Source organism: Epinephelus fuscoguttatus, linkage group LG17 (genome assembly GCF_011397635.1).
Source record: "Epinephelus fuscoguttatus linkage group LG17, E.fuscoguttatus.final_Chr_v1".
NCBI classification, from domain to species: Eukaryota; Metazoa; Chordata; class Actinopteri; order Perciformes; family Serranidae; genus Epinephelus; species Epinephelus fuscoguttatus.
Window position 1 is genome coordinate 17,825,537 of NC_064768.1, and position 19,063 is coordinate 17,844,599.

At 39.6% G+C, this 19,063-nt stretch overlaps 1 protein-coding gene across 1 annotated transcript; it reads right to left on the reverse strand.

Annotated features, from left to right (window-relative positions):
* Positions 1-1,528: 1,528 nt before the first annotated feature.
* On the reverse strand, positions 1,529-17,590 carry slc30a8 (solute carrier family 30 member 8). Its single transcript, XM_049602839.1, has 9 exons — positions 17,119-17,590; positions 12,251-12,423; positions 11,127-11,273; positions 10,057-10,210; positions 9,313-9,542; positions 8,995-9,107; positions 6,541-6,646; positions 6,288-6,422; positions 1,529-2,281 (listed from the first exon to the last, which is right to left on the reverse strand). The coding sequence occupies exons 1-9, from the start codon at positions 17,193-17,195 to the stop codon at positions 2,136-2,138; spliced, it is 1,281 nt and encodes a 426-aa protein (XP_049458796.1). The 5' UTR covers positions 17,196-17,590; the 3' UTR covers positions 1,529-2,135.
* Between the last annotated feature and the right edge of the window lie 1,473 nt (positions 17,591-19,063).

The following is a 19,063-nucleotide window of genomic DNA, read 5'->3' on the forward strand; positions in this document are numbered from 1 at the left end:
GCCAGGTGGACGTCTGCTGCAGGAAGGAGAGAGCGAGTGAAAACATGAGGCAGCTGTTATAGCCTGGAAGACCCAGGTGAGCTTAATCAAAGCAACGACCGTCCCATGTTAGCCAAGTGCCTGATGAGGCTGGCAGGAACATCCTCCAGGACAGTGGGAGGGGCAACACAGTCCAAGTGAACGTTTGTGCCAAATTTGAAGAAAGTCCTTCAAGGTCTTCTAGAGATATCATGTTCATGAGAATGAGATGGATGCAAGGCCACAATGACCTCTGACCATCAAATTCTAATCAGTTTATTCTTGGGTACAAGTAAACGTTTTGCCAAATTTGAAGAAATTCCCTTGAGGCATTCTTGGACATAGTGTTCATGAGAATGGAACAGAAGGACAGAGGGATGGAACCATGAACCGTGGCATAACAATTATCAAATTGGCAATGAGCAAGTGATATGAAATTATAACAAAGAAGGCTATAACCCCAAAAAGCCACATGCCATTACAAAATGTTGCTTAATTGTTTTTACTGCAAAAAGGACCTACTTGTTTACAAGTCATACACAAACCCTTAAATAAACCTTTAATTTACCCAGTTAGATGTCAAAAATGCCAGATCTATGCACGCTAAATTACTCTTTATTCAAATGGAGTCTGATGGGTTTGGCAATTGCAATTTCAGGCACTTTCTGGAAAAAAAGCATCTTACTCAATAAAAAAGGTCTAAAAAGGTCAAACATGCCCCAGGTGGTTACGTTGCAGCCTGTTTCGATCCGGCCTTTGCAGCACTCTCTCCTAATACTGGACCAGTTTCAAAAATTGTCTCCATTAATCTCCATTAGTCACAAAATCATGGGAAAACAGGGTCCAGTTGAAAAATACTTAAATTACCCTTTAAGTACAATTTTGAGAAAATGCACTTAGTTACAATCCACCACTGCTAAAATGTAGATATTTTCAAAATAAAAGACTTAAAGTAAGTGGGCTCCAGCCAGCTGTCAGTTGTTATTAATGACGCCCTTGACTGGATACTGTAGCTCAGTACACCCAGAGCTCCTCCTGCAGAAAACAGCCGGGGGAGAAGAAGGTCAGACTCAAACGAGCCGTAAACACTTCAATGTCAAGTAACATGTCAGAGGCCCCTGGTACCTCAAAATGGCCACACAGGTACATTTAAAAAAAAAAAAAATAAAAAAAATCAAACAAACTGCCTCAAGGTCAAGGAGGTGGGGGACTCTTAATGGGGATCAACTTGCCCCTCAAGACAATGGCTCCATTTGTGAGCTTGTTGCCCAGCAACAAGGAGCTGGAGTGGGCAGTGAGGGGTTAAACTGATAGTGCTTCATCATGAAGGATTTTTATGACACTGTAAATCAGACTTTGAAAGCGAGACTCATAGGACAGAGTATTTGAAAAAGGGAATATTTTATTGAATAATTCATTTCACCTTACAACTGTACAAAAGGCAGTGAAAAGACATTTGTATTAAAATATACCTTTTGTTGTCAACATACAGTGCTTCTGAGGTTGCTGGTGTAAAAGTCAATGCATAGAAAGATTTAATAATCTATATTCACACACTAGACTGTGGCTCTATCGTATGACTTAGGTTGATAATGCTCAAACAAACAGTACTTCTGCATCGGCCCGAATGTTTCGTGTACAGTGCCATGGTACACAGTAAAATGTCATTTAAGATAAACATTAACATTAACAGTTACCCAGTCATATAACCGGTATAGATTCATAAAGGATGACCATTTAGTTCATACAGTACATTGTATTCCTGCTTCAACATGAATATATTCACAAGCAAAGACAACTCAGGAGTATTTTCCTTGTTTAAAGTTAAAACCACACACAGGAGGAACTTTTCTTCTAAAATCATTTAAATCACGAGCAGGTTGATTTCATTCACCACATGCTCATTCTTAATTCAGTATAAATATTTCTTTGGGAGTGTCATCACAAAAGACACCAAAGGCACAGTCATATGACTTTCGCATTAATGTCACAGTAAAAACTTAAGACCTCTGGATCCAACGAGCAGTACAGAACAACTAAATATTATTGTCAGCAGAGGTTACAGCAGCTAAAGCACACTTTGGCCTTATTCTGCTGATCAGATTAAGATCAGGTTCTCACAACTTGGGCTCTTCACACAGGGTACATCCAGGCTTCAGGTCGGCCTGTCTCTCCATCTGAATGGTAACAGAGTGGAAGCTGTAGGAGGAGAAACAAGCCTGCGTCATTTCTCTCAGGACAGTCTGAGCATCCGCTGTCTCATCTGTGGAGGGGAGAGAAAGGCAAGGGAAATGTCAGTAAACAAAAGTTAGTCACCCTGTGTGTTTATGTTGTATATAAATGTGCCTTAAAAACTGTTTCAACACAGTTTCAGCAAAGAAAAACAGAAAAACAAGCCCTCCATTATAGGCCTGGGTGGTATCAAATTATTATGTCATACTGGGGTATTTAGAAATTATACAATTTTCGGTAATGGTAAAAATACAGATGCTCCTCTTTCTATTAAACTGATATGAAGATGGTGTATCGAGGTGATGTAGTGTACAGCATGTGCCACCAGAGGTCAGTCTCTACTGGTGGAGCAGAGAAGCTGAGAAAAATGCTGTCTGCAGGTGGTGGGGATAACATTACAGGACTATTAAAAAAGAAAAGTGTCTTTGCCCTTTGTTAGTATTGCCACAAATAACTTAATCCTAAGATGAGTTCTTCCAAATACAAAAACAACTTAGTAGCCACATGATTTTATTCAATACATCATCTCCGTTCAGCCCACTGATGTGCCAGTATCCACCACAGCAATAAGTGTCATCAGGTCCTCCGGCAAGAAGGACGCTAATTTCCTATCTCTGCATTGTTCTATGGGCCTTATGTATTTATAATTGGTCTTTTTTTTTTTTTTACACAAACACCATCATGTACTGTATATCCCGGTGAAATTTTAGGAAGGTATGAAGGTATGAAAAAAATAGATACTGCCCAAGCCTGCTCTATTATTTTAAAGTTGATTAAACAACACTATGGACATGATCCAAACAAAATAAATGTTAACCCAACCAGTAAGGTCACTCTGCTGTCACACCGGCCAGTTTTCTTTAGAACAAGTTTTATAGACGTTCCTGTTTCTTGAGGAGTTTTTTTTAACCCTATGGGCCCGAATGACGCGTAGTGCATCCAAATTCACACCTGTTCTTCTCTATTGATTTTCTCCGCGACCGTGCGTCATAGCGAGAAGCCACACATATCATGTGAAACAGCGGAATTGTAGCTTTCCGACAAGACAACACTTGTCAGTAGTCCAATGTTTCGCTGTCACAGCGAAAAACAATGATAAAGTTACACTAAAATTATGTATAACAGAGCTTCCATACAGCTTTGCACACACATTACTCTTGGATGGATTACTCGCAAATGCAGGGTCGCACAGAAATGCCACACATATCACCTGAAAGCTCGGGAGCAGAGCTTTCCAGTGATACCACACACATCATTGTGCTGTCATCCCATCATGCTACAAATACAGATTAATTGTCTACAAAATAAAAACCTGACGAATTTCTTTACAACCCATTATACAGATCTTGTTATCTGTCACTTCATATAGTGAGGAATATCGTATCTTGCCACATCTTAGGCTTGCGTATGTTTCTCCCTGTCTATCCAAATTTGTAGTCCGGCTTTCGAGATGCAAATATCTCCATATTGTCCAGTTGACACTCGATCAAACTTTGTATGACAAGACCAGCCACTTCACCTTTGCGCACCCAGACAACTGCAGCCTAATTATGCATGCATCACAGGGCTGTAGTCACCATATACATTGAGGGGGACATGTGTCCCCCCCAATGCCCAAAATGCCCCCCCAATATATAAATGAAACTGAAAAACAACAACAAACTTTGTTTACTGCAAACAAAGTGGCAAATATTATCTTGGAGGACATCACTGCACTTGGTTGACTACTTTTCTATGATCTTAGATGTAAATATTGCATGTTTCTTTCAGATAAAACTTATTTTTGACTTGTGAATGAGTCAATGGAATTTCTTGCAATAATGAAAAAATACTGGCAATCATGTCCGCCTGGCACAAACCACATGTTTTGGACAGCTGTGAAGTGACAGAATGTCCCACCATCATGGTTCTTATATTGCCAGATTCCAGAGAGTCTCCCCACTTCATATATGGCAGTATATGTCATTTTCCAACTTGCTATGGTGAGATACATGTAAAAATGTAAGAATTTAGAAAAAAAACATGGACACATGGATTTGTTTTTTTCATTGATATAAAAATTAATATAAAATACAGGCACATAGAAGGACATGGAATGAAATCTGGATAGCCCACATTGTCCTGAAAAAAACAAGATATAGCATGTGTATGTAGCCTTTATAATGACTGCGATATGAGCTTAAAAGTAAAGGCAGTAAAAATACCCCAAAAATGCCTAGGGCCCATAGGGTTAAACACACTGCTGTCTTTCCAGCCGCGTTTGTGCAACTCAAAGCCGGGTGTTTTTTAGCAACATCCGTTTTCTTTCCCAAACCATAAACAAGTAGTTTTGTTGCCTAAACCTAACCGTTGAGCCCTTCTATTCACCGACCCCTTCTGCATCAAGATACAATGCAAAAGGCTGCTGCCGGCTTCATTATAACGCCAGGGCTTCTGTCCAAGCAGCAAAATGTGATGAGTGTGGATGAGATGATGTAAATACTAAAACAATCAAAACATGAGCAAATAATAAGGATGCACCGAAATGAAAATTTGTGGCCGAAGCCGAATAATATTAAACGCTTGGCCAAATACCGAGTACCGAATACCGAATATTGTTGTTTACTTTTTCATTAGTTTTTGCAGATGAACCCCTTCCAGTTTGGTGTTGTAACGGTACCAAGATAGATAAAAAGATTTCTTCACCTACAAATGTATCTGACTCACTTTTCAAACTTTACTAAATAGCAGTAAAGTGAAATGTCAGCACACAATTCTTAAGTTGAATATTTAAAAACAGCCAGGCAGCTCACAGGGCAACAAAATGTGACTCTGAGTGTTTTGCACAATGCCAGAGAGCCAGAGAGCAGGTCAGTAGCATAATGGTTGACCCATTACACCTGGCTCAGCTCCCATCCAGCCACAGGTTTGGCTCCATCAGAACCACCAGACACTTCAATAGATTTTTCCCTCAGGCCATCCCTCTCCTCAACAACCCATCCTAGTTCCTTCCTTCATCTCCCGACCGCCCATCATGCCTCATCGCCAATGCCTGTGCTATGCTGTATCACCAAGTCAAATTCCTGTTGTGCATAAAGCAACTCTCATTCTGACTTAAGGGTCATGGGTCCTCTGCGCTGCCACACCTTGCAACACTTCTGCAACACTTTGGCGCTCTGCAATGCTGAATGATGTGTTGCCGTCTGAAATCCAGTTTGACCTGATCCTCCGACCTATTCTATCATCTCGTCTTTAGAAACACACAGATTTACGCAAACAAATCTGGTTTCTGTCAGAGTAAAGAGTCCAAGATTAGTGTCACCAATTCAGTATCTGAACAAATATCTCCCCTTCTGTTCCTGAGACATGACATTGAATAATGGACAGCAAATTGTTTTGCAAAACATTAAGATGTCACAATGAAGTTGACCTTTGGGTTATAAAATGTCATCACTTTATCATTTTATTAGATATTTGTGTGAAATTTTGTCATGATTAATGTATGAATTCTTGAGTTATGATCAATAACATGTTTTGTGAGGTCACAGTGACCTTTGACCACCGAAGTCCAATCGGTTCCTTCTTGAGTTCAAGTGGACGTTTGTGCCACGTTTGAAGAAATAAACTCACGGTGTTCTTGAGATATCCTGTTCATTAGAATGCCACAGACGAGGACACAGTGACCTTCGACCAGCAAATTCTAATCAGTTCATTGTTAAGTCCAAGTGGACGTTTGTGCCAAATTTGACAATCCAAAAATATAATGCCTCTGGCCACAGCTATCGTGGCACGCTGGCAGCCCATTGAGGTTGTAATGCTCATTTATATGTATATTTGCATTATATACTTTATACAACAAGGCTATTTCGCGCTGTCATTCATATTGTAGCCTGATGTTAGTGTTAAAGAATTTCTTGCAATATGAATGATAAGGAAACTTAGTTAGTTGATATGCACGCTATGCATATAGCAAGTGGCACCAATTCAGACAGTATAAAATGGTTCAATTGTGCAGACAGCTCATATGTTTGCATTTTAGCCTGGCAGTTTCTTCTCACCTATGGCTACGTGTGCAGTCAGTACAGCCTGGTTCATGGTTAGGGCCCAAATGTGAAGGTTGTGGATCGCTGTCACCCCCTTTACTGCTTGCAGACTATCCCGCACCTCGCCGTACCTCATTCCTACTGGAGTACCTAAGTCATAAATGAAAAAGAGGAAAATATAAAACTTCACATGATGATAAAGGAGTCATAACGAGCAAGACAGAGAGCTGCAAACACTGTATGTTGTTTTTGAGAATAAGAACCTCACCTTCCATCAGGACAAGAATAATATCCCTCATGATGGTGAAGGTGGTGCACACGACAAATATGGAGAACAGGAAGGTGCAGATGGGGTCAGCCATTTTATATTCTGGCTGGAAGCAACACAAACCGCAGAAAGTTAATGACATATTAATCATCTGAGTGAATAAATAATCAGTCTGGTCTTGGGGCTGTACTTATCTCTCAGACAGCACAGTATCTGTACAGACCTATATTTGATCCTGGCCAAGGCATCAAAGAATAAGGCTGACTAATCTGTAAGTACTTTATCAGTAATGGTTATAATAATAAAGGGATATAGAACACTGACAATTAATTTAGCATTTCTTATGTAAGAGAAGCTAATCATTTTGCTGTAACTGCTGCCCGGGGCGGGGAAAATCATTGAGCATTCTGCAGGCAGACACTGAGCAGCAAAACAGCTTGTGGACAGAAAATACGGCACCATCTTTCCTGCACAAACAGCCTTGTGTTCGACATTCCTCAAGGGTGAGTGTGTTTTTAGCTCTGAGAAATACACAGCAGCGTAAGCTAAAAATAATGCAGGAATTAATAAGTGAGAGCTACAGGACTGTTTGCTGCAGTCGCCTCACACCAACAGAAACGAGATTTAAGCCAAAACACTAATAATTAAAATAATTTAAATAATTTTTAGATTTTTTCAAAGCCTCCTTTTTAATCTAAGCGGACTTTTTAATCACCAATACTAATTACAAAGTGAAGTTTTATGAATATGACACCTCATTTATGTTGCATTTATATGGGGTTTTTGTTTGTTTGTTTGTCTTAATTTTGTGTCCATATTTGATCTTTTGTCTCTGTTTTCCTTAAATTGATTGGTTTGGCTTATTTTACTTGATATGGATGAATGACTATTACTATATTACTTATGTGTCAAGATTTTTTTTTGTTACCTGTTCTTCATTGATTTACTGTAATATGTTGTATTATGGTGCATTGTGTTTTTACTGGTCTGAGAGAAAACTAGACTTCTGCACCTGCTCTTGTGTCTGTTTTCAGGCTTTAGAAAATCTAGTCTGTGATGGGACATGTTGACCAATCACAGGTCATTTCAGAGAGGGCCTTCCTGTTGGCTGTTGTAAAAAAGCAGATGCCTTCCCTTTGGTGAAGGCCTGTTTGAAATGACGGAGAATCCTGCAGAAAATGTTGCTATTCCAGCATGGGCAGTAACTGCCTACACGGCAAAGCAACCCAAAAAAGGAAGATGAACTTATCAAAGAGAGCCCAAAAAGAGTGCGACAAAACACGTCAGTATTGGCAAAGCATTTTAAAGATGGAGAATAAATATCGTTACTAGTTTAGTCTTCTGCTTACCGAAGCTAAAGGCTCACAGTTGCAGCTTCAAGTTCACGTTTATGTAGCAAACATTAGCGAGAGAGTGTGTTCTCCGCCTCACTCCCTGCCACTACAGACCACCACTACAGAGGACAGTAGGCAGCAGCAGCAGAGACAGACCCCCAGTGAGTGGCCACAGCAACCCAAATTCAGCCAACACAAACCCCATTTCAAGACAACCGAAACACCCAGCCTCACCACCAGAACAGCAAACATTCTGGTTCTGCCATTACACAGGTGAGATCCTGCATTGCTGATGGCCACCAGCTCACTGTGACACCGGGAGTTTGGGGGTTTGTTCTGGCTGAATTCAAGCTTGAAGGTCCATCTCCAGAGCTGCTGCCCACTCTCCTCCAGGGAAGCAGTCCACAGCAGCGGTGAGTGAGCAACCATGGGCTAGCTAGCTAACTCTTGTGTGATATGTGGTCTGATAAACAGCGGCGGCAAGGACGAGCTGAGCAAATGTGCACTGTACAATATAATAATAATAATAATAATAATAATAATAATAAAATTGAATAAATCAATGTTTGGGAAACACTGGGTTGCCATGTAAAGCATGTGTATATGCCTATGACCATCTGTTGGGAGGGGCTTAGGACAGAGAAGGGCGAGCTGAAGGAAAAGGATGTATTATTCATATTCTGCTGTTTTGTTGCCTTTTCCAAATTTTTGCCTCCCCCAGGTTTAATAAAAAAAACATTTTGACAATTTATTTCATAATCTGCTATAACTAATTACTTCATTGGTCACCCATGAACTGATGCAGTATAATTCATATTGAGGTTACTATTTCAATTTTAAAAATAATCTGGGAAAACCATTTTGGTGATCAAGCCACCAGCCAGACCTTAATAAACAATGTTATGTACTCTGTTTTGGGATAATCACTAAGTAGTGCAATAGATAATTTATTACTGAACATTTTAGGTTATTTCTAAAATCATCGTAATTATGAGAAAAAAAATGTCATTTTGTAAAATGTCTTTCACACCGACTCTACACTCCTCACGTCTCCTCATGGATTTGAGTTTCACTCTGTAAGACTTTCCACACCTTATGCACACCCAGAGAGACTCCTAACCTTAAAGAAGATAATGATGGCGCTGATAAGCACGCTGATGCTCTGGAGAAGATCTCCCAACACATGGACAAAGGCCGCTCGCACACTGGCGTTGTTCTGCTGAGCCTTCCGTCCTGAAATAAAGAAGTTCAGTGAGATCCATGCTCTAAAGATAATAATACATTAGCTTATAATCCATTACATATTACATCAAAATGCAGCCAAACTACAGAATGTGCTTGGGTGATTGAACAATTAATATTTCATTGTTTCATGGCCAACGTTAATCATATTTGAGAAGAAAGTGACCAAATAATGACTTGAATACAAATAACATACCATGACCAGCCCCGCTTTGCTCCACGTCTGCATGATCATCATGTTGGTTTGAGTGGTTTGAGGTATGATTGTGTCCTGTTCCATTCTTGTGACTATGGTCATGCTTGTGACCCCCATGACTGTGACCGTGGCCGTGTGAGCTGCGGCCCCCGTGACTGTGGCCGTGGCCGTGTGAGCTGAGACCCCCGTGACTGTGGCCGTGGCCGGACTGGTGAAGGGTGAGGGCCATGCTTTTGAGAGGAGGAGCAAAGTATTTTCAAAGTATGACACTTAACAGCTCAGATACAACATACAACAACAACACAGACTTCTTTAAGAGTCCATGAAAGTGTACTCAGTTTTGCCGTCCTCTCTGTATAGGGCTGCAACGGTATGAGATTTTTACAGAACAATAACCGTATGGGTATCACCGTTTCACGGTATTTCATTATTACACAGTTACTATTATCATTATCAGAATGAAAACAGAAGGTTTTTTTGGTTGAGCAAATGCTTTACTATAATTGGGACTTAAATGTGCATCAGCAGCTTAGATTTTCCATTCAGTTGCCTTAATTAAATACTGCATAAGAAAATGTACGCAGTATAATAACCGTCAATTTTCATACGACAATATACCTTAAAACCAGTATATCACTGCAACCCTATCTCTGTATTAGCTTTAATTAAATCATAAATATTCAAAGACACACTGTGCACTGATGAAAGCAGTATAAATGAGAGGTGAATGTGTATTTCACTCACATAATATTAGCCAACACAGCACAACCAGAGGTAATGAGCATGACAGTGCCCTCGATGGTGTAGTTATCTTTGATGAGGCGCTCCACAGCCAGGTAAACCAAAATGCCTGTTACCAGCCAGATGGTGAAGACTGACACCAGCGCACCCAGAATCTCTGCATGGGAAAAGAGATGAGGAGGGAAATAAATCAGGAGATGCACAACACGAACTTTAGTCATATACTGACAGGACACTGCTCTATAACATATTTCCCAACTTCAAATAACATAAAGAAGGTGAACCTGACCATTGCTTGAAATCCAGTACACAGTTTGGTTCGTACCCTGTAGCAATTCAAATTGAGCCAGCCAAAAGCAGTGCCAGGATTTTGATCCCAGACTGCTTGGACGTCCTGCCTGATATGCAAACTTTCTGTTGCTGCCATTACACAGGTTAGAGCAGTGGTTCTCAGATGGTGTGCCGTGGCACACTGGTGTGCCATGGGATTTTGTGATAACCACACATTATCATTGCAATATTCAACTGAATTTTTAATTGACTATATCGATATGTTGTGCACATCCATTTCCTAACAAAGAGATGAACTCTACCCAAAAAAAAAAAAAAAAATTAATTTAATTTAAAAAACCTTCTCAGGGAACATACTTGTCAACGTACGTGCGAGGGAGTGTGTAACACATTGCATTATCTCATATTATTTCCAATTTAAATAGATGTGTCACTGATGCTTTGGTGTAATTTTAAAAGTTTAAAATGAATTCTTGAATCATTTTGTTAATAAATATTTCATGAGTCATTGTTGATTGTCAATTGTTATTTGATATTAGTAAACAGAGTCTACTGTGAACAGCATTAAAGATTTCTCTGTGTTTGAACACTGTTAGAAACATCTGGGATAATTTAGGTATGCAAGTCAACAACATATATATTTTTTAGACATTTTAACGCAGAAATGTTACACTATTGTATCTTTAAATGATGAGTATGAGATTTTTTATGAGATTTTTTTTCTGGTGCAGCTTTAAAATCTGACTGCAGCTACTGAAAGAAAAATGTTGTCAGTACTTTACCTGCACGGTGCCAACCATAGCTGAGCTTGTGTGTGGCAGGCCTGGAGGAGAGCCAGAGGGATACCAGGCTGATGATGAAGCTGATGAAGTCAACAAGCAGGTGGGCAGCGTCTGTCATCACTGCAAGGCTGCCTGCAAAATACCCACCTGCAGAAAGAGAGGCAATGATTTTGTTTAAATATTATACGATAATATGACTTAAATATATTGATACTTGTGTGGAAAGTACTGAAAAAAACAAATGACAGAAAATTCACAACACCTCAGGTTAAAGATGAACACCCAAGATGAGAGTCAGTAATTCAGTATCTATCCAAATGTCTCTCCTTCTGTTCCTGAAGTTAAATAATAGCCAGAGAAGTGTTTTTGCAGGACATTATGATGTCACAGTGACACTGACCTTTTACCTTTAGGATAGAAACTGTCATCACTGCCTTTTTTAATTATATTAGAGGTTCTAAGTATGGGAAATCTTGTCATCACTAGGTTATACGTTCTTGGGTTATGGCCAAAAACATGTTTTGTGAGGTCACAGTGACCTTGACCCTTGACCAACAAATTCTAATTAGTTTATTCTCGAGTGCAAGTGGACGTTTGTGCCAAATTTGAGGGAATTCCCTCAAGGCCCTCTTGAGATATCACATTCACGAGACTGAGAAAAAAGCAAGGTCACAGTGACCTTTTACCACCAAAATCTAATCAGTTTATCCTTGACTCAAAGTGGTCATTGTGCCAAAGTTGAGATGGGTGCAAGGTCACAGCAGTTCACAGTTAATTTTTTGAGTCCAAGTGTATGTTTGAGCATTCTTGAGATATTGCATTCAAGAGCACAGGATGTACACGAGTGACTGTACCCAACTTCATTAAAATCCATCCAATAGTAGACACTTCTTTCAAAACCACATGGTGGCGCTAAAGGAAAAACTTAAAAGACCACCAAAGTCATTACAAATCATCATCGAGGAACTGTGAATGTCTGTATTGAATTTTGACTAAAAAGAAAAAATGCTAGTACTACAGTAATGCTAGTGCTAGTACATGATCTCGTTATGGAAAATGGGCACTAAAGATGTGATTCAGGGGTTAAAGATTAAAGAAAAGAAAAAAATCCCACAATGACTCACCAAGGATTTCACCGGTCATGAAAATCAGACAGATGGCAGAGGCCACATACAACCTCCTCCTGGCGACTTTCTTCTCTCGTTCACGTTCCTCCTGGGCACGGCTGTTGTCATGGCAATGCTTGATGCCACCAGTGCCGTCGATCTGTAATGCCTCCTGGCTGGGTGTGCTCAGCCTTTAAATAGTAGAGTTTTTAAAAAATGGTTATAAAACATGCCCATCAAAAGTTCAGACAGAACATTTCAGAGATATTCAATTTACAGTAACAATAAAACTGAGAAAAGGGGGCAGGTCCTAACAAGGGAGGGGCTGGAACAAGCAAACATTTGGCGTTTTTGTTTGACAGATGACTATATCCTTTTCTCAGATTTGTTGGTGATGACTAATTCTGCTTTACTTTATTTGTCCAGGTGAATGTCTGTTCATTAAAGAAGTAGAACAGCATAACAATCTGCAAAATTGGCAGATAAACGAGCAGAAGATGGTCAGAGCTGGGGTGTATTCTAGAGTGGGTTTAGTAAAAACTGAGAGCTAGTAAAACCTGAAATGAGGGAAACTCTGGGTTTTCCGTTGCAGAGAGGGAGGTAACTGAAACTCTGAGTCAGTTGCTGAGTCACCTGCTCGCTGGCAAGTTTTCTTAAACAAACCCTGAGTTTTTCTCTGGCTCCTCCCTCTTACAGAACCAGACACACTGTTTTATTTTCTTGTTGATTCAGTCCCTATCAAAGTGCGAATCGAAGCGCACTAATTAGCAGCAGTTTACTGTATCCACCTGCGACCCTGCGTCCTCATAGGAGGACATTACATTTTGGGACTGCTGCACCTTATACTTCATTCTGCCCGTTATCCTCAATTGCTGACACTTTTACGTGCCATCTAGTGGTAGCAGACACACAATACACTAATCTATGTAAAAACAAGATGGCCGCCATTTCTGTCAACTCATTCTAAGCTGATCCCGACACAAAAGTGGATAAAAACCTAATCAAAACTTATAAACTTATTTATGCTTAATAAAGTTTTTAGTTTAATATGGCAACAAATCTGACCAATTTTAGCAAAAGCAACACGCTAAGATTCTGTTGATTAGAAAGAACTCGTTAAAGGACATTAGTAGTGTTTCACACAGACCAATTAGATGTAACAGACTGTTCTTTCAGACAAAAAGGATATTCCAATCTTTGAGTATATGGAGTAAGGAAAGTTCATACAGAGTTACAAAACAGTACAAATACTAAGGCGTTTTTGTTTTTGCACAGCCATGATCAGGGACTGAAACTTTTGTACAGTTTTAGACACGAACAGCGACTCCCAAACTCATAGTTACAAAACAGCTTACAATCATTTAGCTTAACAAATATATTTAAAATGTAATGTAGGCCTGATTCACAGTCAGATTCCATTTAATCATCCAATAAGGAAGTGTAAGTATGGTAAGTGATTAATTAATGTATATCACTTACTAAAACGTTGTGTTAACTTTACTGACACTTCTCCCTGCTCTGATTCACGCTCTTTTATGGTAAATATGTACAGTCCACATAGGGGAGAGCGGGGTCAGTTGGGACAGCTGGGACAGTGCCTTGGTGGGAAGTTAGAAAGCAACAATTTTATTCACCATGCTCACACTCAGCCACACCTTCTTCATTTTCAACCTTCAAATGGAGATCATCTGACAATTCTTCGCATTTTATTAACTTGTAGGCTACATGTAGCCTGTAGTAGTCACACTGAGCTATGTGCAACTAAAGAAAGACCATCAAATTTCATATCTCAGTAATTTAGGAAAATACAATAATTTTACAAAGAAATGTGTGAACAAGCAACATTGTAAATATAAGGTGTTATGTTTGAGTTGAGCTCTAAAAAACTTGGTAAATTGTCACCAAACACCTCTATCTGTCCAAGGATCAAATTATTTGCATTACTGTTCAAGTAGTCTGAGAGTAATGGAAGGTTATTTCATGTCAGTACAAAAATGTCCCAACCAACCCTGCTCTCACCTATTCATTAATACTTCTACGTACATTTGGATTAAAATGGAGGCTCTGCCTTTTATTTACCTGTCGCCATGGTCAATCGTAGTATCAGACTTCCATTGATGATGGCTTTTTTCGCACAAGCTTAAATCAGAGTAAGCATTCTCAGAGTTGACTGAAATAACTCTGCTTCGCTGTTCTGGAGCCGAAAACTCAAAGTTAACCATCTCAAGGTTAGTCAGCTCAGTGTTCATGGTTGGACTTAGAGTTTGTTAAAACTGCTGTTGGGCACCTGTACAGCTTGAGTGACTTAAAAGTGCCCACTTTTCAACACCAAATATTTACATAAATATTTATCCAATGTAAAGGTTAAGTCAATACCGCCACAGACAGCAAGACTAGAGCTTGACTTATGGTGTGGCGCTCAACACTTTTGAAGACTTCCGCTCAAAGAGCAGCGCGATGTGTTCATTCAGTCATCTCTGTTAACCAGAGATCCCCTGTGTTTTTTATGATCCAAGCCTATTTCTGTCATGTTTAGTGGAGTGTAGGGGAGACCAAAGTTAGTTGGCAAAATTTTCTGGCTTTTTGAAGGTTGCAGAAACAAAAATGTAACATATAAAAGTTTGCTTTCTTCACCTGCTCTAATCTAGAGACTAACTTTATTAGTGAGGGTAACATTTCAGTTTTATAGTACCAAAAGTAAATAAGTGGTCAGTGGACATATAAATCTGTATTCGACAGAGATATTGGAAAAGTTTGTGATGAATGACTGTAGCTGGCTAACATAGTTTCATCACTAAGTTGGTTCAAATGTGAGTGAAAAACCAATTGTGAAATTAACAGTTGTAATTGTAACTGCTTTTTGAGAGATTAAAACTATTTTTAAAGATAACATACAATGTTTATGGCAAAGTTATTCAAATATTCTTACTAATGAATTGCTTTAAATTGATGTTTGGTTTTAAAAACGGGCAGATAATCTATTAAATGTTCATGTTTTCTGGTTCTGGTTTGAATTAAATGTTCAACTTGTTTCAGTTGGTTGTTTCATTTAGTAGTATTTTTATCACTGCAACAATCAACCCCCTCATGTGGCAGGATGGCACAAATGCACATCATGGTTTTAATCACAAATCACCTAAATTCTGGAAACATTTGTGTATATTAAAGCACACCTATAGCTGAGACCTTAAGGGTGTTTTCACACTTGGTCCTTTTCAGCCCTCTAAACAGACTCAGAGCGGTGACTCAGCATTTTTTGCACATACGTGAACACTTCAGGAGAACCCAGACCCCTCTGAAGCGAACTAGCTCTACCTCTGGAGGTGATCTGAGTTTGGTTCGCTTCAAGTCTACAGTGTGGTTCATTTAACCTGTGCCTTGTGAACACAAAGCGCTCCAGGTTCGCTTTGCTCTTCACAGTGTATTCAGTCCTCTAAAGCACATGCTGTTGACCTGGGCAAGTGGAAAAACAGACAAAACCCTGTTAACCTGAAGTTAACCATAGAGAGATCTGAGTCCCTTTTCTGTTGGTCTACTTTTTGGTTCATTTTAAGAGGACTGATTTTGGTTTGTTTAAAAACACTCCCCAAGGTGGTCACTTTAGAGGGGTCTTGAGTACTCTTGGAGTGTTCACATGCCCAAAAAAAATGCTGAGTCACCACTCTGAGTCCGCTTAGAGGGCTGAAAAGGACCAGGTGTGAAAACATCCTAAAAGGGCTGTACATATTCCGCATCTTTAACCACCTAGAAAACGCAAGGTTTGGCGTTGGGCGCTACTCCTGTGCTTACTCTGTGCCAATTTTAAGGGCATGGGGGCAGGTTGCATCTGAGAGGTTGCTAAGTGAACATAGCCAGCACCGTACCATAGCCTACTTACCAGAAATCCTGAGTGCAGAGCTGATTTTCTTTCAGGTGCTGTTTTGTGTATTAGGCCAAAAATATTGACAGATCGTAACGCTCTTGGTAGCCCTGCACAAAAATGATTAACTTCTCTTCACAGACTGACATTTACGAAAGAAGGGAAATATATCTGCCGGCTCTGATTGGTTGTTCCTAGTCACATGACATGCGGTGCCTGCTGCTGCATTCCCAAAGTTGAACTCTGTTTATCTCAGTGCACAGCCATAGCACTCTGAAAAATGTTAACGCACCTCTTCATTGAAAACAATGAATATGAGGGTGTAAAAAACGCGGCATGTGTACGGCCCCTAACCTTTCATTTGTTGCTGGTTAAAATATTCTTCCACTTATTATGCCAGAGATACAGCAGGGAGTTAAAAGTGTGCCAACCAGACCCAGTCTCCCCTAATCTGCACAGACAGTTGTTTAAATCAGACAATTACCCTGCTGTATATAGGCTATGTTTTTAACTTAATAACCATATATATTGATCAGCTCCTCCTCTGTGATTCCCTTCACTAGCTATGTTGGGCTGGGAAGTGAAATCAATAGGTAATCAATACAAACACTAAAATTTCTGATTGATTTATGATGTGTGGCGCCCTACCTTAAAGCACAGACTGCGTATAATACAGAGAAACATGCGAAGAATTTAAGTGATTAAATATTAGGGCACGATGCCCTGTGTTGTTTTAGGAGTGAAACTGCAGGTTTGCGCACTGCTAATCAGATCAGATCAGTCCTGTGTGGAAAACCACTATTTCACAAACAAGGGAACGTGAGCAAAGAAAGTGCCCACAGCAAAACTAGAAGTATTTTCTTTTCACATTGGATACTTTGGTTTGACAAACTTTTTAATTGACTAAAACTCACTGAACAATTTCAGATAAACATAAATAGAGAAAGAATTTCTTAATAGCATGGTAAAGAGACAATTACATATTTTTCTGTTTAATTTTGACTGACACATGAATATAAAGCTTTACCTTCTCAGAGTGGTGTATGAGCTCCTCACATCTGACACCAGGATCACTCTCTCTGGGTCGTTCTTCTTTTTGAACATGGTTGACTTCTTGGAGAGTATCAGATGTAAGTCGATAAAATGCCCTGACTAAAACAAAAACATGCTAAAAAAAAAAAAAAAATGTAATTTAAAAAAGACTTCTGATGCTGCCCTCTGTTTGCTCACACTTAATGTCTATTTGTTGTCGTGCCCTCCTTGTAATCTCCTCTGGGGAAGTGTTAACAGACGCCGGCTGAACATCCTCTAAAACCAGACAGGGTGCAAACAAATATGTGATGCTGCCTTGTGACCACCGCTGTTTGCACCGTGTGCAAATGCAAGGCCGCCTGCAACGCTTGCAGGAGAGGAAAGTGATGACATGGGAGGATGAGGAGTAGAGATGTTGATGGAGAAGAAACCAAATCTGTGAGCAAAAGGCTAGTGAGGGGAGCAACATGGAGGCCCACAGCAAGTCATCACTTTCATATTGACTTGAATGCAGCCCTCAAGATTGATACATTCACTTTATTAGTTATTGGTGTGCACACGGCTCATCAGAATCGGGAGGTACACTTGGTTGTTCAGCCTGCCAAAATCTACTCATACGGGACCCGCCCACCTCCTGTGAGCAGCCGGCACTCTGTGATTATCAAACCAGTGTGTGCCGTGCGCTCACTGTGAGTAATCACATGGCCATTCATCAGTGGCTCTGACGTCCTCATCTGTTAACATAAAACAATCTTAATGTCATTATTTTAGATAAAATCTACTTTTTAGTCAAAACAGTTGCTTAAAGGTGTGAAAGATAAGTTGAAAACATCAGGTAAAATGGGACAAATCTTCACATTTTAAATCTTGGGCTCTTCAGCAGATACTCATCACACATGTTATGGCATTGTCACTATTAGTGTGCTCTATTTGAAACAATCATTGTCATTGTTTTGAGATATGATGATGAGTTTCTGCAGCTTGAACAGGAAGGGCAGAACACCAAAAATGATTGTATATGATGTTGTATTTTATTGGCTGTTTGACTGGAAATAAAAATATCTTCAACACACTTAACTTTTGATTCGGAAATAGTTTTGCAAGATTCATTGAGGTGAAATGGGGGAAAAATGCTACAATGGGACATGTTTCTGGAGTGAAACCAGCAGGTTTTTAGGTCACAAGGTGCAATAAAATCATGAGTCATGCTATTGTGTGCAACTGTGGAATATTACAGACATTTTTTTGTGTTTTTGTCACTTAAAAATAGAGCATGTTTCAGGTAAGACCAGGGCATCAGGATTCTTAGCAATCTGCTGGAAATTTTCATTTTCACATTTGAACAACTTAACGCTCAACCAGTAGTCCCAACTATTGGTTCATTTTTACTACAATTTCACGGTAACAAAAATTTTATATCCCACTTCTATGGAAAATTGTAAACCCTAAACACATTCAACACTGACAGAATTAAAGTCACGTGGGAGAGGGATGTGGAGGGGGCTTGGAGTCAATAGGGAAAATCTTTTGGTGCAACAGGTTAACAGAGTGTCAGTAGGGAGACTGGGGTAAGTTGAGCCAAAGGGTAAGTTGAGCCACCCTTTGTTGCTCGGAAACCATAAATAAAATTGAGCATGTGACCAAATATTTAGGAGGAAGGCATCATTTTATGGAGTCTGTGAAGGTAAGAACCACATGGGTTAAGTGGTTAGAGATTTATGTCCAAAAAAGCATTTTTCACTCATTAAAGTGAATTTAGTCTGTCATAAGTTTCATGGGGATTGTGTTTAGACCAAAATAGATAATTTTTAATTTGTTTTATACATCAATTGTGGTATCTATTAACTACAAAATGAGGTAGTACAGCTAGCATGAAAGTGCACCATTTTAGCTGTGGGGGCTAATAAAGTCACTATGGTAGCTATGGGGTAAGTTGAGCA